This window comes from Theropithecus gelada, chromosome 14 (assembly GCF_003255815.1).
Source record: "Theropithecus gelada isolate Dixy chromosome 14, Tgel_1.0, whole genome shotgun sequence".
NCBI classification, from domain to species: Eukaryota; Metazoa; Chordata; class Mammalia; order Primates; family Cercopithecidae; genus Theropithecus; species Theropithecus gelada.
In genome coordinates, this window is record NC_037682.1 from 102,211,299 (window position 1) to 102,230,569 (window position 19,271).

The 19,271-nt window shown below is 37.6% G+C and overlaps 1 protein-coding gene across 6 annotated transcripts in view; it reads right to left on the reverse strand.

Moving 5' to 3' along the window:
* Nucleotides 1-19,271, reverse strand: part of ARHGAP20 (Rho GTPase activating protein 20) — a 124,178-nt gene that overhangs the window by 14,059 nt on the left and 90,848 nt on the right. For all 6 annotated transcript variants that reach the window (XM_025356852.1, XM_025356850.1, XM_025356851.1 and 3 more), the window contains 4 exons: nucleotides 17,798-17,875; nucleotides 15,463-15,529; nucleotides 13,052-13,240; nucleotides 1,047-1,225 (listed from right to left, as the gene is read on the reverse strand). In XM_025356852.1, coding sequence (XP_025212637.1) covers nucleotides 1,047-1,225; nucleotides 13,052-13,240; nucleotides 15,463-15,529; nucleotides 17,798-17,875 — 513 coding nt within the window. The remainder of the gene's footprint in view (nucleotides 1-1,046; nucleotides 1,226-13,051; nucleotides 13,241-15,462; nucleotides 15,530-17,797; nucleotides 17,876-19,271) is intronic.

A 19,271-nucleotide genomic window follows, 5' to 3' on the forward strand; every position in this document is an offset into this window, starting at 1 on the left:
AAATTAAAGTCACCTTTTTGGAGAGTGGAAGGGTGGTTACCAGGGGCTGGGCGTGGTGGTGAGGTTGAGGAGATGTTGGTCAAAGGATATAAAATTTCAGTTAGGAGGAATAAGGTCACCTGATCTATTATATAACATTATCATTATAGTTAATAATGCACTGTATTCCTAAAAATTGCTCAGAGAGAGTTTTAAGTGTTCTCTAATTTTGCTTTCTATCACTATGTCCTCTGCTTACAGTGTAAGAAGAGAATGGGTTTTGAACACAAGCAATCCCTGGGATTCAAAACCTAGTTATGCCACTTAGTTACTGTGTAACATTGAGTACAATACTGAGGCTTTAAAACAATTTGTAAAGTAGGGATGGGATGACGACATGATAATAACTATCCCCTAAATCTGTTGTGAAGAATAAACAAAGTGGCTAGACAAGTGTCTGGCATTTGTAGATGCATAATACAGTATAAAATGCCATATATCTAGTATAGTGCTTGAAGGATACTGGAGACTCAATAAACGCTGCTTAGCAGTGATTATTTAAAATATCAACTGGAGATAATATAAACCCAGTGGCTTTCATCTGACCCACTCTATATACAAAAGATAAACAAATGCCAGGGAATGTATCTTTATGCCTGAGCACTTGAAATAGAAATAAAACGGATTTAAAAACCTAAGTGTAACATTGAGTAGCTTCTGCTGCTACAATGATCAAAGAAGACTTTGAGAACAATGTGACGTTCAAGAAAGGATTTGTGAGGAATAATGTGAATTCTCTGTCTACAGAGCAAATTCTACTTTATCTGAGCAGGCTTACGTGGCTCTTTCCTGAAATCAGTAGACTAGGTTATCTCTCCCTATTATGTCGTCCTTCTGATTTCACAGTAGCTAAATCTGATTTTGTTATTTGGAGGAATAATAATGAAGATTCTTAGCCAAAGACAATGATGTCTATAATTTTTCCATTTGGGGGCAGATTTACCTTGCAGAGCTCTCCTTTCCCAAACACCCTTCCCCATCAGTTTACAGACCAAAATGAGCCTTACCAAGACAGGTTTGGGCAGATTGTCGTTCTCACAAATATTTGGCAGAGAAATTCCAAAGAGCTGTCCTGGCATAGGTGATGTTGGCGATGTGGGCAAGTTGTCCAGGTGAGTGCTAGAACCTCGCCAGAAGGCCCAGTTTATGATAGATCTTCTCCTTTTAAATGTCTTATGACCTGAATCTAAGGAAGAAGTGAGCTTATTAGAAAAATGAGTTTCATTCACTTTATTTCTATAATTTCCATTTTATGGTATGTTTGTTGCTATGGTTCAAAGAGAAAAAGATGCTAATATGTGGCTTTTGTCATTGAAAATTCAAACTATAAAATTTCATTATGGTATCTTATAAATGAAAGACGAATCAATAAAGGAAGAATCAAATGTTTGGATTCTTCTCCACCCAGTTTTTGGACATCACTGGTCTGTTCATACAAACCCATTTATTTTCCCACTTTAAAGAGGAGACTAAGCATATGAAAAGTTTAAATAAGACTATAGTTAAATACTGAGAAAAAAAGGAAGTGTGAAGAGGGAAAGATAAAGGTGGAAGGGGAAGCAAGAGTAAGAGAAGGACAAGATGAAAGGGAAATGGAGGAAGAAGGAGGAAGAGAAGGGAAGTGGGGAGAATAATGAGGAGAGGAGTTTTCTCGGTTAAGATGTTCTTTAGAAATAATGCTTTAGTATCTGACATCTTACTCTCCTCTTGAGAACACAGACAGGAAGCTAATGTCCTAAAGTTTTTTCCTTCCTTTGCAACTGCAGACTTTTATGTTTCTTTTCAGTTCTTGACTTTAAAGTATGTTTAAGGCAGCATGGATAGACACAAACATGAGTGAGACTTGCCGTTACTGATGAAGTTTATAATCTAACAGAGATGAAGAACTGGTTGGGGTGGAGAGAAAAGCAAGTATGTTAATAAATATAATGTCATAAGGTAGGAACAAAGTACTAAAAGTAAATCACATGTGGTCAATAAGAGGGAGGGGGTGATCCTGGGAGTGTTTGCATTTGACTTGGATTTTGAATGAACAAGATTTTAACAGATAAGAGCATCTGGCATAGTGCCTTCCATCTAGTAAGTACTCGCTAAGTCATTATTAAACAATAATTGAAATTGAGGAGGGATTTAAGTAGAAAAAGACAACATGAAAAAGAATAGGCAGAAGAAAGGTCAATAGTAAGGTATGGTTTTATACTATAGTGCCAAAATGTTTTTGGTGTCATTTGTGTCTAATTTTAATAAGAAGTTTAACAGGTTTGCTTATGATTCAATACACAAAAAGCTCTTTAAGGTTCCACTTTTAAAAGTGGCTGACCTCTCTGTCCCCTCTTCCCAACAGATACACACAAGTAACAACTATAAACTCTGGAAAACCAACCAAAATAAACCTAGCTGAAGGCACTAAAGAGTGAACAAAAGAAGGCAGATATAGAGGTCAAAGTGTGACACTTGGATGAAGGGAATGGCATAGCACTGGGTCAGTTTTCTAATCTTACAGCTTTTAGGCTGAGAGCAGGCCCCAGGGTAATAGGGGTGACTAAAAGTTGGGAAGAAACCTCTACTCTTACTGGCTTGAAGAACTAGAGAAGGGAGACAGAGGTACCCACAGCTGGAAAGTAAGGGTGGATCCCAGAAAGAAGAAAACCTGATAGTGGGAGCCCTAAATATTGTGTATAAATTCTGCCCACATCTCTGGCTAACCCCTGAAGCTTGCATTCATGGGGGCAGATTCAAAGAAGCTTGCAATTAAGGTTGACAGAACTGAGATCTGAGGAGCCATAATGCCTAGGTAGTGCCCACTCATGGTTTGACTCCTTTTTCTCCAGTGAGAGTGCATGGGAATTGGTAATTAGACTGGCTGTGTGGCACTGTTCTTTATGACGCCAAACTAAACCAACATTCCCTGATAATGAAATACTGAAGGATTGATCTTTTTAAGGAGGACACAGTCAGCAGTCTTGTCATTTCAGTGGAATTAGACATGTTAATTCCAAAGAAGTCTTCTATATTGTTTGGCTATAATGAACCTTAGAATTTTATTTCCTTAGAATAACCTACTTAACTCAATATTTAAAAAGCCAAGTTGTGGGAGGATAAATAAATAAGCAACATTTTACCAAATGGCCTTAAGACCATCATCTACACACCACTTCCTTGAAATACAGCAAATGTATCATTGATGTACACACACACAGGTATGTAAAGCTCTTTGGCTCCAGAGTCAGGAGCTTCTCTGCACTCCCAGTTCACTTATTTAGACCAAGTTACTTAACCCCTTTTCTTTCCTCAACCTTAAAATGTAACGGTTATGAATTAGCCCTCAAAGGCTTATTGAAAGGATTGTATAGGACAGTCTCTGAAAAGTACTACTTTGTCACAGTGATCTTGATGAACGTTGCCAAGATACCAATCTCCTCCCCACAAAGAGGACAACCTCTCTGCACCTCCTCTCCATGTGGTTTCACAGCCTTCAGCAGGTATCCAGTTATGAAGGAATACCAATACTCCACGTAACTAAAGCAGTTTCTTCCTGTTCTGACATTCCCAACCTCCATTATTTAAAAAATAAAACAAAAACAGAAAAGGAAACTAAACCTTTTCTGAAGTCCAGGAAGGGGTTCCTGTATTAGCAAGGTCAATCTATGCAAATGTGTGCTTAATATATATGTGAATATATATGTTGAGTACTTGTGCTCAGTTGTGGTTTGCTCATATTTACTTGATTTTTATTTTTTATTTATTATTTTTTTAAGAGATGAGGTCTCACTATGTTTGCCCAGGCTGGTCTCAAACCCCTGGGCTCAAGCAATCCCCTGCCTCGGTCTCCCAAAGTGCTGGAATTACAGGCATGAGCCACTGCACCCAGCCCTGATTTTATTTCTAAAACAATCAAAATAAAAAGTTATTTGATTTTTTTTTAGCTTTCACATACTTAAGAAGAATGCTCTATTAAAAAGTTATATACTTAGCTACCCTATGAGTGTTGACAGAGGATAAAGTAGAAATTGAGTCCTTTACTTTATCATAAATACTTTCAGCTGTAGCCATGCCTTTTGCTATATATACGGCATTCAACCTGAGCGTTCAGGATTCCTCTGGGTCTGAGAGAAAAAAATTTCATTAAAGTTTACTTTCTTACAGAGCTTTTAATGCACAGATCTTACTTTCTAAATGTCACAAAGGCTAATGAAAAAACGTGCTATTGCTATAAAAAATACAAGTGATGTAAATAAATGTAAAGCAAACTAAATTCAAGTAAATCTAGTTTTTCTAAATGTCCCTGGCAAGATTCAAGTTAGTGTGTTTACATGCTTAAATTAGATAACTGAATGTTAAAATTTACAGTGCTTAAAACTTTGTGTTTATATAATAATCATAACAAAAATGTTAGAAATTCTATTCTGGCCATATAACTTCCCAAATTAAGAATACCCCACCTTTTTTTCCCCTAGAGTAGAAAACACAGAGGTGAATACTGGAACTACAGGGTAAACAGGTAGAAAAAAAGATGTATCCCATATTTTACCAGCCACCATAAAAGTTCAATTCCAGTTCAGTCCTAAGTCTGAAGTAGGTGTGGAAAGTGAACCTACTTTGGGCGTAGAGCTGGGAGTTCAGGACAGACTGGAACTCTAAGAACTATTTCAGACTACACTCACAAAGATTCCATTTAATTCCAGAACTCTTCCACTCCAAGTTTTTCCATACTAGGGATGAGTAAGCCATTCAATCTTTCATTTAATTTCTACTCTGTTCTATACACTAGACTAAGCCCTGGGATGAGTTCCCAGGTCTTAAGAAGGTCATTGTCTAAAGAGACAAGTAGATTATATAAACAGATAATCATAATGTGATTTTAAAAAATGTGTTACACTAGAGATATGTATAAAGTGTTACCTGCCTGAAAGAACGAAGATTTCCTAGAAGTAATGATGGCAGCAGTGGGCTGTCTGGAGCAGCTGCTACCATCACACTGGCTGTAGCGGGGAGGCATGGCCAGGGCTGCACACTTCATGGAGCTGGCAGGGGCTTGGGACAAGTGGGAGCCCTGCCCCTTCTGAGTTGGGGTGGGAGGTACCTGGGTGCCTCTGTAGACACCCAAGCCATGCCTATGGACATTGGCATCCCTGGGCTCTCAGGACCTGGGAGCAGGTGGGAGCCCTGCCCTCCCGGGTACAGCTGCAACCACCTAAGTTGTGGTGGTTGCAGGCCTGGGCTTCTCACTCCACAGAGCAGGTAGGAGCCCTGCCCTCCCAGGAGCTGCAGCTACCCAAGTCATGGCTATAGACCCCAGGAGCTGCAGCTACCCAAGTCATGGCTATAGACCAGGCCTCCCTGTGCTCTTGTAGGGGGCAGGTAGGAGCAGGCAGGAACACCGCCCTCCCAGGTGCAGCTCCAGTGACCCAAGTCATGGTTGCAGACCCAGGCCTCTTGCTCCATTGAACATGCAGGGCCCCATCCCCCATCCCCCAACACAGCTGTAGCCAACCAAACTGCAGCTGTAGACATAGGCATTTCTGTACTCTTGGGTGCTCTGTAAGGCCACCCCTGCCCTCGCAGGCTCAGAAGTGCCTGCTACCACTGCCTGGCTTCTCCCTACTGTCTGCACCTGCTCTGATCATGGTGCAAAGTTGGGTGAGCCCAGGTGCCGTTGCAGCCCAGCTGGGTTGTGCACACACTTGGGGCAGTGCTGACATGCCAGCCCCCTGGTGCTTTGGCCTGCTCTGGACTTTGGGTGCCAATAAGCATAGCAGGGAAGCCAATGGGGGGTTGAGGCAGCTCAGCGCTGGCCTGCAGGCGCCTCTTTGCACCTATAGCCCAGGCACCATGAACAGCAGCAGGAGGCAGAAAGGTTCCTGGGCAGAAAGGGGTGATCCCTGGTGAGGTCTACTTTCAGGCCAGGGAGGGCCTGAAGGCTGGGGGCCAGGCTGCGAGTCCTGTGGACTGGAGTGGGAACTTGTGGTGCTTTTTCTGGGCCTGCCCATGGCTGCCCATGGACAAATGAGCATGCTCTTCCTCCCCTCTGAGGCCCATAAAGCTCCTAGGCTCAGCCAGAGCTAAGCAGATGTCCTGACAACCAGCTGCAGAGAGGACTACCCACTCCAGGGCCTCCTTTCTGCTGAGAGCTGCAGACGTGAGGATGACCATCTGCAGAGAGGAGCTACCCACTCCAGGGCCTCCTCTCTGAGAGCTGCACAGATGACAAAACCACCAACTACAGGGAGGAGCTACCCTCTCTGCTAGGAGTTGGACATCTGACAGGACAACCTGCCTGCAGAGAGGAGCTACTCTGTTTGCTAGGAGCTGAACACTTGATGGGACACTCTGGCTGCAGAAAGGAGCTGCCCCCTGTGGGTCTCCTCTGAGCTGTTCTATTGTTCAATAAAGCTCCTCTTCATCTTGCTAACCATTCACTTACTTGTCTGTGTGCCTCATTCTTCCTGGTCACAGGATGAGAACTTGGGACCCACTGAATGGTGAGGCTGAAAGAATGGTAACACAAACAGACAGGCTGAAACATGCCCCTTGCTTACCACGTTGTGTGTGAAGAGAAGGAGATAAGAGCTGTGGCCCTTTGGGAAGCCCAGACCTGGGAGCTCCCTGAGCAGGGCTGTGGCTCCCACTTTGAGTCCCTGCAGTTCCTGGCATCTCCAAGCTTCTGGGCACCACTGTGTTCCCTGGTGCCAGCCATGGAAGCTGCTGGTAGTGTGCCTGATCTGGCTGCAGCCTCACAGCCAGCCAGCACCCGTGCAGGCACGTGGAGCTGTCCGCTCGACTGCAGCAGTTGGTCTGACTGTGTGCAGTGGCCAGGCCCCAGGCTCACTCACACACCCCTCGCCACTCCACACCTGACTTGCCTCTGGCAGGCATGGGATCCAGGCTGGTAGTAAGAGCCAAGTGCAGCCTGCAAGGCCGAGTGGGTGGAATGAACCCAGTGGACTGAGCAAATCTTGGGCAAAGGCGTCACTGTCCACAGAGATTTCTGGCCGGAAAAGTGACAACCCCAAAGTGTTGTAACAGTAACATCTAATAGTAACATGCAACGGTAACAGTAACCTATAACAGTAACATGTGAGTGGGGCCTTGAGGTCAGAACTTTGAATGTCTATATCTTGAACCTTCACAATTAACACTAGAGCTTTCCCACTGGGGACCAACCATTCCAAAGATGAGTTACAGATCTCAGTCTCAGAGGGGGCCTTCTGAAAGATCTACTGCTCTTATGTTTTCAGTATAAGGCTGTTTACTAGGAGGCCTTCTCTACACTGAGGCAGAAATTTGAAAAACAGATTGGCAATGACTATGTTCACCAATGGTTATCCTGGTTAACAGGGATATTTTCTGAAAGCTTATTAGAGAAAGCTTTATATTTAGTTTAAAAATAAAATATTTTTCTCAGACAATATTCTAACAGAAATCATTAGATTTTAACCCTTTGTTTCCAGGGGAGAAAACAAGACATGTTTTTCACATTAGAGACCATGCAAAATACCCATTTCCTAGGACTAAGCAATTTAAGAATTTATGAATTCTGTGGATTTTAAATATACAGGCCATAAACAAGTGTGAAAGATTCTGACTATAACAAGTGGCACTTGGTAAATAAGGCAAAATTCTATGTTTATACTATGTGCCAAAAAAGAAGTATTAGCTCATTTTTCCCCATTAGAAGTCAGGTTAATAGCTGGTATGTATGTGAACAAGGGAGCATGAAGATGCTCTTGCTCAAATTAGAACATGACAAAGATGTAACAGGCAAAGGAATGAAGACAAGTCAAATAAGATGGCTGTTACTTGTGTGAGCTCTGTTATAAAGTCTTGCAGAATATGGAGACTTCAGCTGGCATGTTTTAAATTATGCATACTTTAATCATTCAATCAGAGGGCACAAACTATGCTCCCTGGACCAAATCTGGCTTGCCACCTCCCTTTGGATAACTTGTGAGCTAAGAATGGCTTTTACATTTTTAAAAAGTTGAAAAAAATTCAAAAGAATAATATGTAGTAACACATAAAAATTATATGGAATTTAAACTTTAGGCCAGGTGTGATGGTTCATGCCTGTAATCCCAGCACTTTGGGAGGCCAAGGCGGGCAGATCGCCTGAGGTCAGGAGTTTGAGACCAGCCTGGCCAACATGGTGAAACCCTATCTCTACTAAAAATACAAAAATTAGCCAGGCATGGTGGCAGGCGCCTGTAATCCTAGCTACTCGGGAGGCTGATATAGGAGAATCACTTGAACCCAGGAGGTGGAGGTTGCAGTGAGCCAAGATTGTGCCACTGCACTTCAGCCTGGGTGATAAGAATGAGACTTCGTCTCAAAAAAAAAAAAAAAAAAAAAAAAAAAAAAAAAAAAATTCAAATTTTATTGTCTAGAATAGTTTTACTGGAACATGACCACACTTATTCATGTAATGTCTATGGCTGCTTTCACTTCACACTCAATAACAAAGTAGCTGTGACAGAGATGGTATGTGGTGCGTTCATTACTTTGCACTGCTGCTCAGGGCACTACAAATTGCAGTGACCCTGTTACATCTTGACTGTTTCAAATGCCACATGTATCATGATACCACAACATCTTTTTTATTACTTATAATGTAAAAACAATAAAAGAAAAGTGGACTTCTTCTAATGTTAAATTTTTAAGGCAAAGTGAAATGCAGATAACTTTGTTATGGAACTAATGGCAAAATATTATGTTTACTGTGCAATGAAGTAACAGCTGTGGTTACAGAATATAATATATGTCAGTGGTTAACAGACCAATGGTTAATCATAATGTTCCTAACTCATAAGAAAGCAATGGATCAGAAAAATATTTAAAATGAAATATATCATTACTGCAGCATTTCCTCACAAAAATAAAAATGAGGCTACAATAAAAGCTTCTGAGTGGCTCATTTGTTAGCCAACCAAGGAAAGCCATTTACCAATGGTGAACTGATTAAATCTGTGTGCTTGCAGTAGATTAAGAGGTCCAGAGAAACTAGATTTAAGATTATCAGCCTTTTAGTGAGAATAGATGATTGAATAGTTGAGGGCATTAGGAGTAATATCAATAGTAAGCTAAAAAACAAGGCAAGTGACTTTCCTTGGTTCTTGATGAAGTGACAAATGTTACCAATAGCACTAAGTTGTCTAGCCAAGAAGTCAATGCTGACTTTGAAGTGACTGAAGAATTAACCTTGAATAGTCTGCATAGAACAACTATGGGTAAGAATATTTTCAAAGCATTTGAGAAAACAATAATTCAGTACAACCTGAAGTGGAATCTGCTGTGTTATATTTCATGGTAGTGAAAATATATAGAGCAGAAAAAGATGTAATTTGACAAATTTAGAAAGCTTGTGAAAATTTAAAGTGTTTAATACTTATGATTATTCATTGTATTGTTTTTATCAGTGGTACTGCCTGAAAAATATGGAAATCTATCAAGTGTTACTGGATCAGTACTGTCAACAGTGAACTTCATTTACTCTCATGGACTTAATTATTGTCAGTTCTGCGAATTTTTGTTAAAAATAGATGCTAAACGTTATCCTGCATTATGCTATCACACAGCATTTCAATGGCTCAGCACTGCTAAAGTTTCATAGTGATATTTTGAACTCAGGGCCCAGATTGAACTTGTTATGAATGAGAAGAACAGCCTTCGACCTCTATTAATGGACACTAAATGGCTTTGAAAGTTAGTTTTTGCTGTAGATATGATGATGTTTCATAATAAATCCAACCTAAAATTACGAGGCAAAACAGTGCTTACATACAAAGTTTTTACTGTAGTAATTTGGAAAACAATGAATGTTTAATTACAAGTAATATTAAGCTGCTTTATATACTTCTTGTGCCATCAAAAGTTAAAACAAGAAGCAAGATCTTGATTCACATAAAAATTTACAGCAGATATATTTTTTGAGTTCAAACTACAGTTTGAGTAGTGTTTCTCGATACAAGAGCAAAGGCGATTTCCATATTTCAAAATCCATTTCACTATGCAACTGAAGAGCTTCCACCTAACCTTCAATTGAAAGTGATTATCTGCAATGAAATGATATGCTAAAAGGCAAATATCAGGAGAAGAATCTAACAAAATTCTACAAATGCCATGTAAAAGAGACATATGCTGAACTGAAATTAGATGTTTGTAGAATGATATCAGTATTTGGCAGTACCTATGTGAGAAAATATGTTTTCAAAGATGAAATATAAAAATTTTATTATAGATCAGAATGTTTGTACTCAATTTTGATGGCTAGATCACTAACTTTAAATTCCAACTAAGTGAAATGTTACCCCTCCAAAGAATTCACTTCTCACTTATTAGATTTGTATTACATAAAATTGTACTCAATTGTTGTTATATTTTGAATTCTATCAATAAAATTTGGTGGAAATTTGTTTTTTTCTCCTGTTACATAACACTTACATAATATCCCTGATTTATGATACTGACCTGCAAAATTTTACTATCTGTTCCCTTACAGAAAAAGTTTGCTGACCCCTGATCTAAATCACTGGTAAAGGCAGTTGCTCATCAAATTCTTTTGTACTTAAAAAGAAACAACATTAGTGGTTCACCTGTAATTTTTTACACAGGTGATTCTGATGCTCTTAGCTGGCCCTTGGCATCACTGGTCTATAGTTGTTCCATCCCTCATCCCATTTACTATGAATCATTTACAGCTGGAATCATCTAGCCTCCCTTCCAATAGAAAGAAACTAAGCAGAGGATGCCTACAAGTTAGTTGAGCAAGTCATTAGAAAAACTGGTTAAAACCCTTAGGATTCCTGATTATTATAAAATAAAGTTGACAAGGACCCAGAAAAACAGTTTTGAAAAACATAGGTACAAAGGTAGAAGAGTAGAAGATTATTCTCCTCCTCAGCCTAGTTATAAAGATACCCTATGTATCTTTAATGAGCTGACAACAGACCTATTATTCATTCACTCAACAGATATTGATTGAATACTTATTTGTATATGCCAGGCACTTTTCCAGGTACTGGGGATATAGAAGTGAACAAAAAAGACCAAAATCCCTGCCTTCATGGAGCTCACATTTTAGTGGATGGAAAGACCACGATGTCTCAGTGTTCCCCTTTCAAAATTACCCAAGGTGAGCAAAAAATTTTAGAATCCAAAATCTCAATTTACTATTATAGAGAGATGACTGTTAACAAATTCAAGGTAAATTTGTGTATCTGATGTTGGCAAGATGAGGGGGTCCCTGATGATTGATCTACTGATTTACTAATGACTTTGGTAAAGTATAAATTTGAGGCTAGGTCATCAACAGAAAGTGACAGGCTGGATGTCCACGTGGGTAGAAATTTATCTAAGACAGTTGATTCAAGTAGCTGGAGAATGCTGCACAGAAACAAAGTTAAGACTACTCTCCCAGTATGAAATGCCCATTAAGGTTGGTCACTAATGATGCAGAGTAGCCCTGATGCTATATGATTTCTTCCAACCATGCAAAGAGTTCATCTAGAGATGAGATTTTAGGAGGTGTATAGGAATGTAGAAAAGAGGGTCAAAGAAACAGAAGTTTTCTGCTAGACAGGGATGATCACCATAACCATGGAATTCAAGTTGCATAAGGAGGAAAGTAAAGACGGACAGGGGGACTAACAGATGGAGAAAGTGGTAGAGTTTAGTAGGTTTGAAAGAAGCAGAAGGAATCTGGGCTTCCAGAGATGAAAAATAGAATGAACAAAGGCTGGCTGAAGAAAACAGATGGTGGTTACAACTCTTTTTGTCCAATAAAATGTCAAAATCTTGAATCAAAGGAGCGAACAGGAAAATAAGTTTCACAATGCTGTTACAATTTCTTGATGTAGTTATTTCAGAAACTATGTTTTAGTATGAAATATAAATTAGAAATTAAACAACTTTAAATGCATTAGAGGAGATTCTGTTTAAAACAATCTTGGTGTGTATTAACACTTAAGGCAAAAACAAAAACAAAAACAAAAAACTCCTTACAATGAGTGATTTAATTTGTTTTCTATAAGTTCAGATAGGTACATACAAATGTTTCTTACAGTAGGGTTGTTCTGTAATGAAGATAGAAACAGTATGAGCTAATTTTTCATTAATACTGTATCAGTTGAATCACACACAGATGAAGGATTTCAGACTTTCCCCTGGTACTCAGACGATGCCAATAATCTGTCAAGTGGCAGGAAGGTGGCCTCAGTGATCTCTCAAGGTCTATGTCATCCCTTTAAACTTACTACGCCTGGGGTCCAAGTTTGGTCCTTTGCAAACACAAATCCTTGGGTCTCCCAGTTCACATTGACAAAGGTAGCTATAGAAATTCACAATCAATTTTCTACTATCTCACTCATACTTTTTGGTATCAATTTTCTTCTGTTGCTTATACAATCTTCCTTTCAGACAGAGCTTAAAGCTCAAACTTGGGTTAGGGTAAATTACGGTTCTCTTATATTGAACATTACTTTTATCATTCCAGAGTCTTTACTGTGGGGTGGGTAAGAGGCTGCTATGTTCACAGGGAATTCATATTAGAGTAGTAGGCTAAGGAGAGACTTCTGTAGAAATCATCTTAGTCTTCACATACTTATCAGCACCAGAATCCAGGTAGGGCATCACAATCTTCTGACACCCATCACTGACAGCCTCCTTTTTATAATGCAGCCATTTAGGGAGAATACACAGTTGGGAGTGTATTACAGTACAAAGAAGGCATTGAGGCACCTGCAGTACTGCTTAGTGCCTTTGACTCTGCAGTAGGAATAAGGTTAAAGGGGAAAGAATGGTGAAGAAAGAAGGAACAGACTGTATAGCTACTAGCTGCTAGCTGCTGATTCTTAGTCAATCATGCCTATTGCTGATTTATAAAACCATCTTTTTCTAAAAGTCCATCTTTCCTTTTCAAAATACTTAGCAAATTCCAAGAAAAAATACCTCATCTGGCGGGAGGTTTGAGTAGTAAATTTATGTTCAGGAATGAAAACTTTGGCTAGAAGCAACTCACCGCTCAGTTGCTGGGCTGCAGCCAGGCGGCTGGGCTTCAGGATGAACTGGCACTGCATCTCTCGGGGGAGCTGTTCCATAAGGAAGGGCTCTTGGAGGTTGAAAGGGGTGGTAGAGTCCTTTGATCCTGGTGTCAGGAGTGCAGTGTCTCGAAGATGGCTCATTTTAATTCCATATGGATATTCATGCCCTACCCAGAGAAAAATCTAAATGTAGACTTCAGGCTGACTGGTACTGTTAGCATGTGTACTACAAAATAGGAGTGTACTGCAATTTACTCCTGGCACTTTTGGCATAAAGAATCCCTTTGTTTGACAGAATGATCATTTACACTCTTACAGTTGGAGACCAGCATGCAGGTGGTCCTACCAAAGTAGTTTTAAGGGGAGGAGGGAGAAAAAGAAGAAAAAAATCTTTAAAGATTATCTTGTTTGGAATGAATGCACAGATCAGGTTGCGAGTTCCATAATGCTGACTTTTCCAATGTGTGCATGTAAGGATAATTAAAGGTATTCTAGTGTCTCCTTTGACATTAACTAGATCTATAATTTTTCAGCAAATACATGTCCTTGCTCAGTCTCAAATCTGATTTAAAATATTTTTTCTACCTACCACAGAAGTATAAGGATCTATATATGTCAAGTATCACTATTATTAATATTATTTAACACAAGATGTTTGCCTAAAAACATTTCATTAGTTTTTATTAGTTATATAGTTAGTTACTCAAGAGCATTGGGACTGGTTTGATTTATGCTTCTCTCTCACTGCTGCCCTCTGAGATTGACGTTCAGAGGCAATAATCAGAAGGAAGACTGCAGGGGATCAGAAACACAGAAACAGATGCAAAAAGGAATGTACAAACTATACAAACTAAACCCTGGACATCTGACTACAACATGATTTTAACTCTTTAGTATTCTAAGTAATTATGTCCTTTTAGTGTGATCCTCAAATACCACTGTGATGTAGATTTTTTAAGTACAGACAGCAAGTTCCCTTCTATTCCTGACTTATCATTAAATGTAACTCAGCGAACTCTTACTCTTCCTTTTCACCTGGTCTAGGCATAAAATGTCAATGTTTCATTTATATCAAGTACTACAGCAGCTTCCAGAGATTAAGGCAGAAAAAGGCTTCTATGACAATAAAATGAAATCAATTTATCAAAATAGCTGGCAGTTAATCTATAATTGAGGTCTACAGAGCACATTAAAATAATGATTAAGCATTGCTGCTAAATCATGGGACAATAATGTCCTATGTCCCATTGTTTTTCAGTAAGAGCTAGTCGGGAAGCTTGGGCTGTCATAAGCCTAAAAGTTACCATCTACATAGTTTTCATTAATATATTTTATTAAAATAATTATTTTAAGTGTTTGATTTTTAATAACTTTGTTGCTCATTGACTATTACAAAAATGACATTAAAAATTTGAAATACAGTCGATTTTGTCTTCAGCTCTGTGCATGATCACTTTCTGTATTCTAAATCTGAGCATATACATTTGTAGAAAAATTTGGTTTTAGATTACTAAGATCACTTGAAACACTGAATTACACAGTTGTGACCTCATAGATAAATGAAATAATTACATGAAATAATGCATACAATATACTCTGCATGATGTCTGGCAGGTAGTAAGCATTTTAAAACTGTTAACAGAAATTGTCATCATCATGATTATCATCGTCATCATCTCAAGATTTGGTAAAGATACTGTCCTTTAATTGTTCTATTTCTGTTACCCACACTGAATGAAATTACTGATCAAGAAATATTTTTTTAGTTAACAGCTTAAATAAGGTAAAATGGAACATATTTATCAACAATTCCTTATGACAAATGCTGGAAAATCTGACTAGAGAAATAGCAAAACAATTAAGTTATTGAAGTAGCAGATAATAAAGACTTTTAGGAGTCTAAATGGGTTAATCTGATTTTCTTCATGAAGCTTAGGAAGGTTCTGGGTATATAGCAGGTGTTACATACTCACTGATGAATTAAGATGCATGGTTGTATTTTAGATGGTCTTCCATAGAGGCACATAGTAGGTAAGGGAACAGGAAATGTAAAAACTGAATATGAAAAACAAATGTATGGAGAAAAATACCAACACATATTTCTTTCTTAGAAAAAAATTTAAAAAGCTTTGGCAGGATGACTCTTGTCAAATGAAAAAGCAGAGAGAAAAGTTTGTATTTCTCTTCCCAACTATACCATTAGCTTGAATGAGGAGATATTATTTGTCTAGTACAGAGTAAATCCTTGATAGATATTTATTAAATGAACACCATGAAATTTCCTATTTAATAGTATTTAAGCTTAGGACCATATGACCAATTCTCGGAGACACTTAGACTTATAATTAAAACACAATCGATGCTATCTTAGACTTCTGCAAAAACTTACCAATAAGTGGGTATGGAGCCTCTTCTTTTCCAGAATTGACCCATAATTGGTAATCTCTCTCAGAGCCCTTAGAGATAAAAAGAGTTAAATGTCACAATAAATCTTTCACATCTGATACTTGAATGAGGACACATTTTTTTTTTTTTTTTTGGTTTTGTGTCCTCCCTCCTGCCCCCTACTCAGTGATGGTTAGAGATCCATGAACTGCAGTGGAATCAGGCCTTCACTATATAGGTAGCCTACAGAGTGTAAAATCATAGTTAGGCCCCTTTACAAAGGAAAAACAATCTTCCTGGCTCTAAAAGGCTAATCTCTCCTTTAGAGTCCTGACTTCTGCTATGTTCCTCCACTTCTCAGAGAATATTGGGCTTAACCTCCAACATGCCCCTGCAAAGACAACCTTATTATCCAGAAAACCACAAAACACTGCTGTGTCTATGATTAAAAAGTAATATCTCAAAGGCTGATTATTAGCTCAGCTGCTTCTGAGCAGGAGAATGACCAAGAGGCTTTGAGGAGATAAGTAATTGGCACAACCTCTACTGGCTTTAGTTTAGGCAAGTTCAGTCCTGGGGAAAGAAAGGACAAGAATTCTATTCTAGAGAATAGGCCCAGTCATGGAAAACAATAAAATTGTTCACTAGCAGAATTATAATCCGGCAACATTATAAATCCCACTTGAAAGAAATGATACTAAATTATACAGATTTTTCTGAATTCTCTAGGAGGGATAAAGCAGAAATGTTTTAAATGAAGCTAGAACAGATAAGTCTGTTGGCAATATTTCATATCCTTGCCTTTAACTTCTGATAAAAAATCATGGCCCTGCCCTTATAATACCATAAAAACCATTCCATTCCCCCCATACTCAGTTTATCTGTTACTTCCTCCCTGCCCCATCCCTCCTAGTCAAAAAATTTATTGTAAATAGGAAGACCAATCTAATAAAAATCCTTTCTTTTTATATAGTGTCCAAACACACTGTAATAATCCCTTAAAACTGGTATAACCAAATAGTCTCAATTCTTAATTAACAGTTTTTTTTTTTTGGTCTAAGGAGATTAATAATTTTATCCAAAGGAAAAGCATAGATAAGAGAATGAATCCTCTCATTAATTCCGCTACATACCTCTAAAACTATCCAGTTTCTTCCAAAATATATTCATATAGCTTAGAAATTAATGGAGGTGCCTACTTTACCCGGTGCATATATTTTAAATGTAATCAAATTTATATCACTAAATTTAACTAATTATCAGATTATCCCAAATTCTAGTTGTCCTGAGTTCTAAAGGGCTTACTATAGTACTGTGTATAAGCAAATCTAAACACAAGTAATCAAACTATGGCATGTCTTAAATATGTGTCATGAATTGCTCTGGAAACAGTGCTCCTTGAATGATGTAACATGACACATATTTAAGACATGCCATAGTATTCCACAGTATTATTAACTGTATTTAGATTTGCTTATATACAATGTACTTTCATATTTACAGAGAATCTCACTGAAGGAATGGTGTTTTTAAGTGCTTCCTTTAGTTATCATCCTTTTGAAAGTCATTCCCTTTAATGAAAGTACTCATTGTGTGGTGTTTATACAACTGGTAGCAAGGTGATGAGGACAATCTTCCAGTTCTCCTTCCTCTACCTCATCCTCAAATGTTCTAATCTTCTCCACTCCTAAAATTCTCAAAAATTCACCTCTATCACAGAAAAGAGAAAGATACAAAGCTAAAAGTAAAACAGGGAAGAATGTGGTGTGCACACTAAAGCTCTCCAAATCCATGATGTAATTCAAAACTTGTCTTTTTACTAACCAATTTATCAGAGGTATTAACCATATCATGCTTAGGTCCTGTAGCCAGCCAATATGGTTTTATGTAAAAATTCTACCACAGAACAAACTCTTCAGAACTCATCATCCTAAGACTGACCGAGTCTTGGGATAATAACAGGATAATTATATGAGGGAAAAGTCAAATTGTGACCAGTAGCAAGGAGAGAAGGAGTATGACACTTTATTAAGAACTTTATACCAAAACAATTTTTATATATATATACAGCATACATAATAAAATACATGTTGTCACTTTAAAATTATAGTCCAATCTTATAATTTTCAGATCACACAGATTTTAAAATAGGAGAACAGCACCACCCATATATTAATCATATTAAAGCTTTAATGTTCTTATTTTCTATATTTTGGGGAGTAAAGTATGACTTTGGTATCTCTAATAATCAGCTGCCTTATGATGGAAGGAAAATACTTACATAAATTTAAATAATCAAAGTTTATTTTTAATTAAGAATGTCTAGCAGAATAACTTACAGTTATCCCTAGCATTGGTAATGACATGTTGATAACTTCATTCGCTGTATCTGAATTCATTACTGTTATAGTTTTAGACTGTAGAAAAAAATAAGAAATATAGCTATAAAATAATGAATTTTAAAACAGGTTAACAAATAGTCACTGTCAAATGATTATTGAAAGGCAAATCTTGATTTCAAGTGTGGACAGAGTAAAGCATAAGATTTAGGGAGAACATAAAACTTTGATTATAATTTGCTTTCATTTCCTTATAAATTATGCCCTCTAATAAAACATTTCTCTTAAAGGATGCATGGCTTACAGAATATAAAAACTTAAGCAAATAAGAAAGACTACATATATTTCAGAGAGAGTACATGGACCCAGCTCCCAATTAAAAAAATAAATCAGTGAGGTTGGTCCTCTGTCTTATTTCCATAATTGTATTTCCATAAGGCAATGGGTAATTAAAAAAAGGCAAGAGCTGAATCTCTATTTCTTCCTTAGTAGTGTTTTCACAATACAGGGTTTTATTTCTTTGCATGGTATAAAGTCAGGTTAGGTAGAATTAGGATAATAACTGGTTACAAAAGATGTTTAAAGTTTTGAATTTTTAAAAGTCACTACTGGGAACTTTCCATGTGTCACACACTGTGGCCACTAAGATTTTAATTGTTGAAATCTCTGGAGGACATAAAAAAATAAGTCTAGAAGAAAGAATTGAAAATTTTAGAAAGCTCAATTCTATTATCAACTCCGCCAATGAACAGAATATCTATAAAAGCTCTGTGCTAAACTATACTGAATACTTTTACTTAAAAATAGACAATTTGCAGCGAACAGTAAAAGAGTTAAGAAGATTCTGAGATATCTATAGAGATCGCTGAATTCCAAAATGCATTACTTAAATACAAATGCTATGTTGTAAAAAAAACTTGATACATACATAGGTTTTACACATGAGAATTGTAAGATTAAATCAGCAATTAGGGCTGTGTCCCTGATAAAGAAGGCTTAAATGGCATAAAAAAGTAGCATAAATACAAAAATGATACAAAAATGTAGGTAACTGAAATCTGATAATTCATTATTTATCTTTTCATTAATAGAATTTCTCTGAGTGAATTATTTGATATGATGAATTGCCTCTAAAAATTGTTTAATTGAATTTTAATTTAAAAAAGCATTTTAAATGCACAATTTCAAACTGTTCCTGGTAGCCCCAAGGATTGTGCAAAATTGTCTGAGTGAAACAGGGAGTCTTTGGAGCACTCAACCCAGTGTCTGTCTTCTACCAGAGCGTTATAGTTATATGACATACTGGGCTTTAACTTGAGAGATAATTTTTAAAAAGGCTTCTGATTTTTAAAAAGTCTAAAATTTTTTCCATTTAATTTAAAGAAACTCTCCCATGAAGTCTTGTAACGTGAAGAATCTATCCTCCCAATAACCTGGTTTCTAAGATAATAGTTTTTCTTAATACTAGGCATAT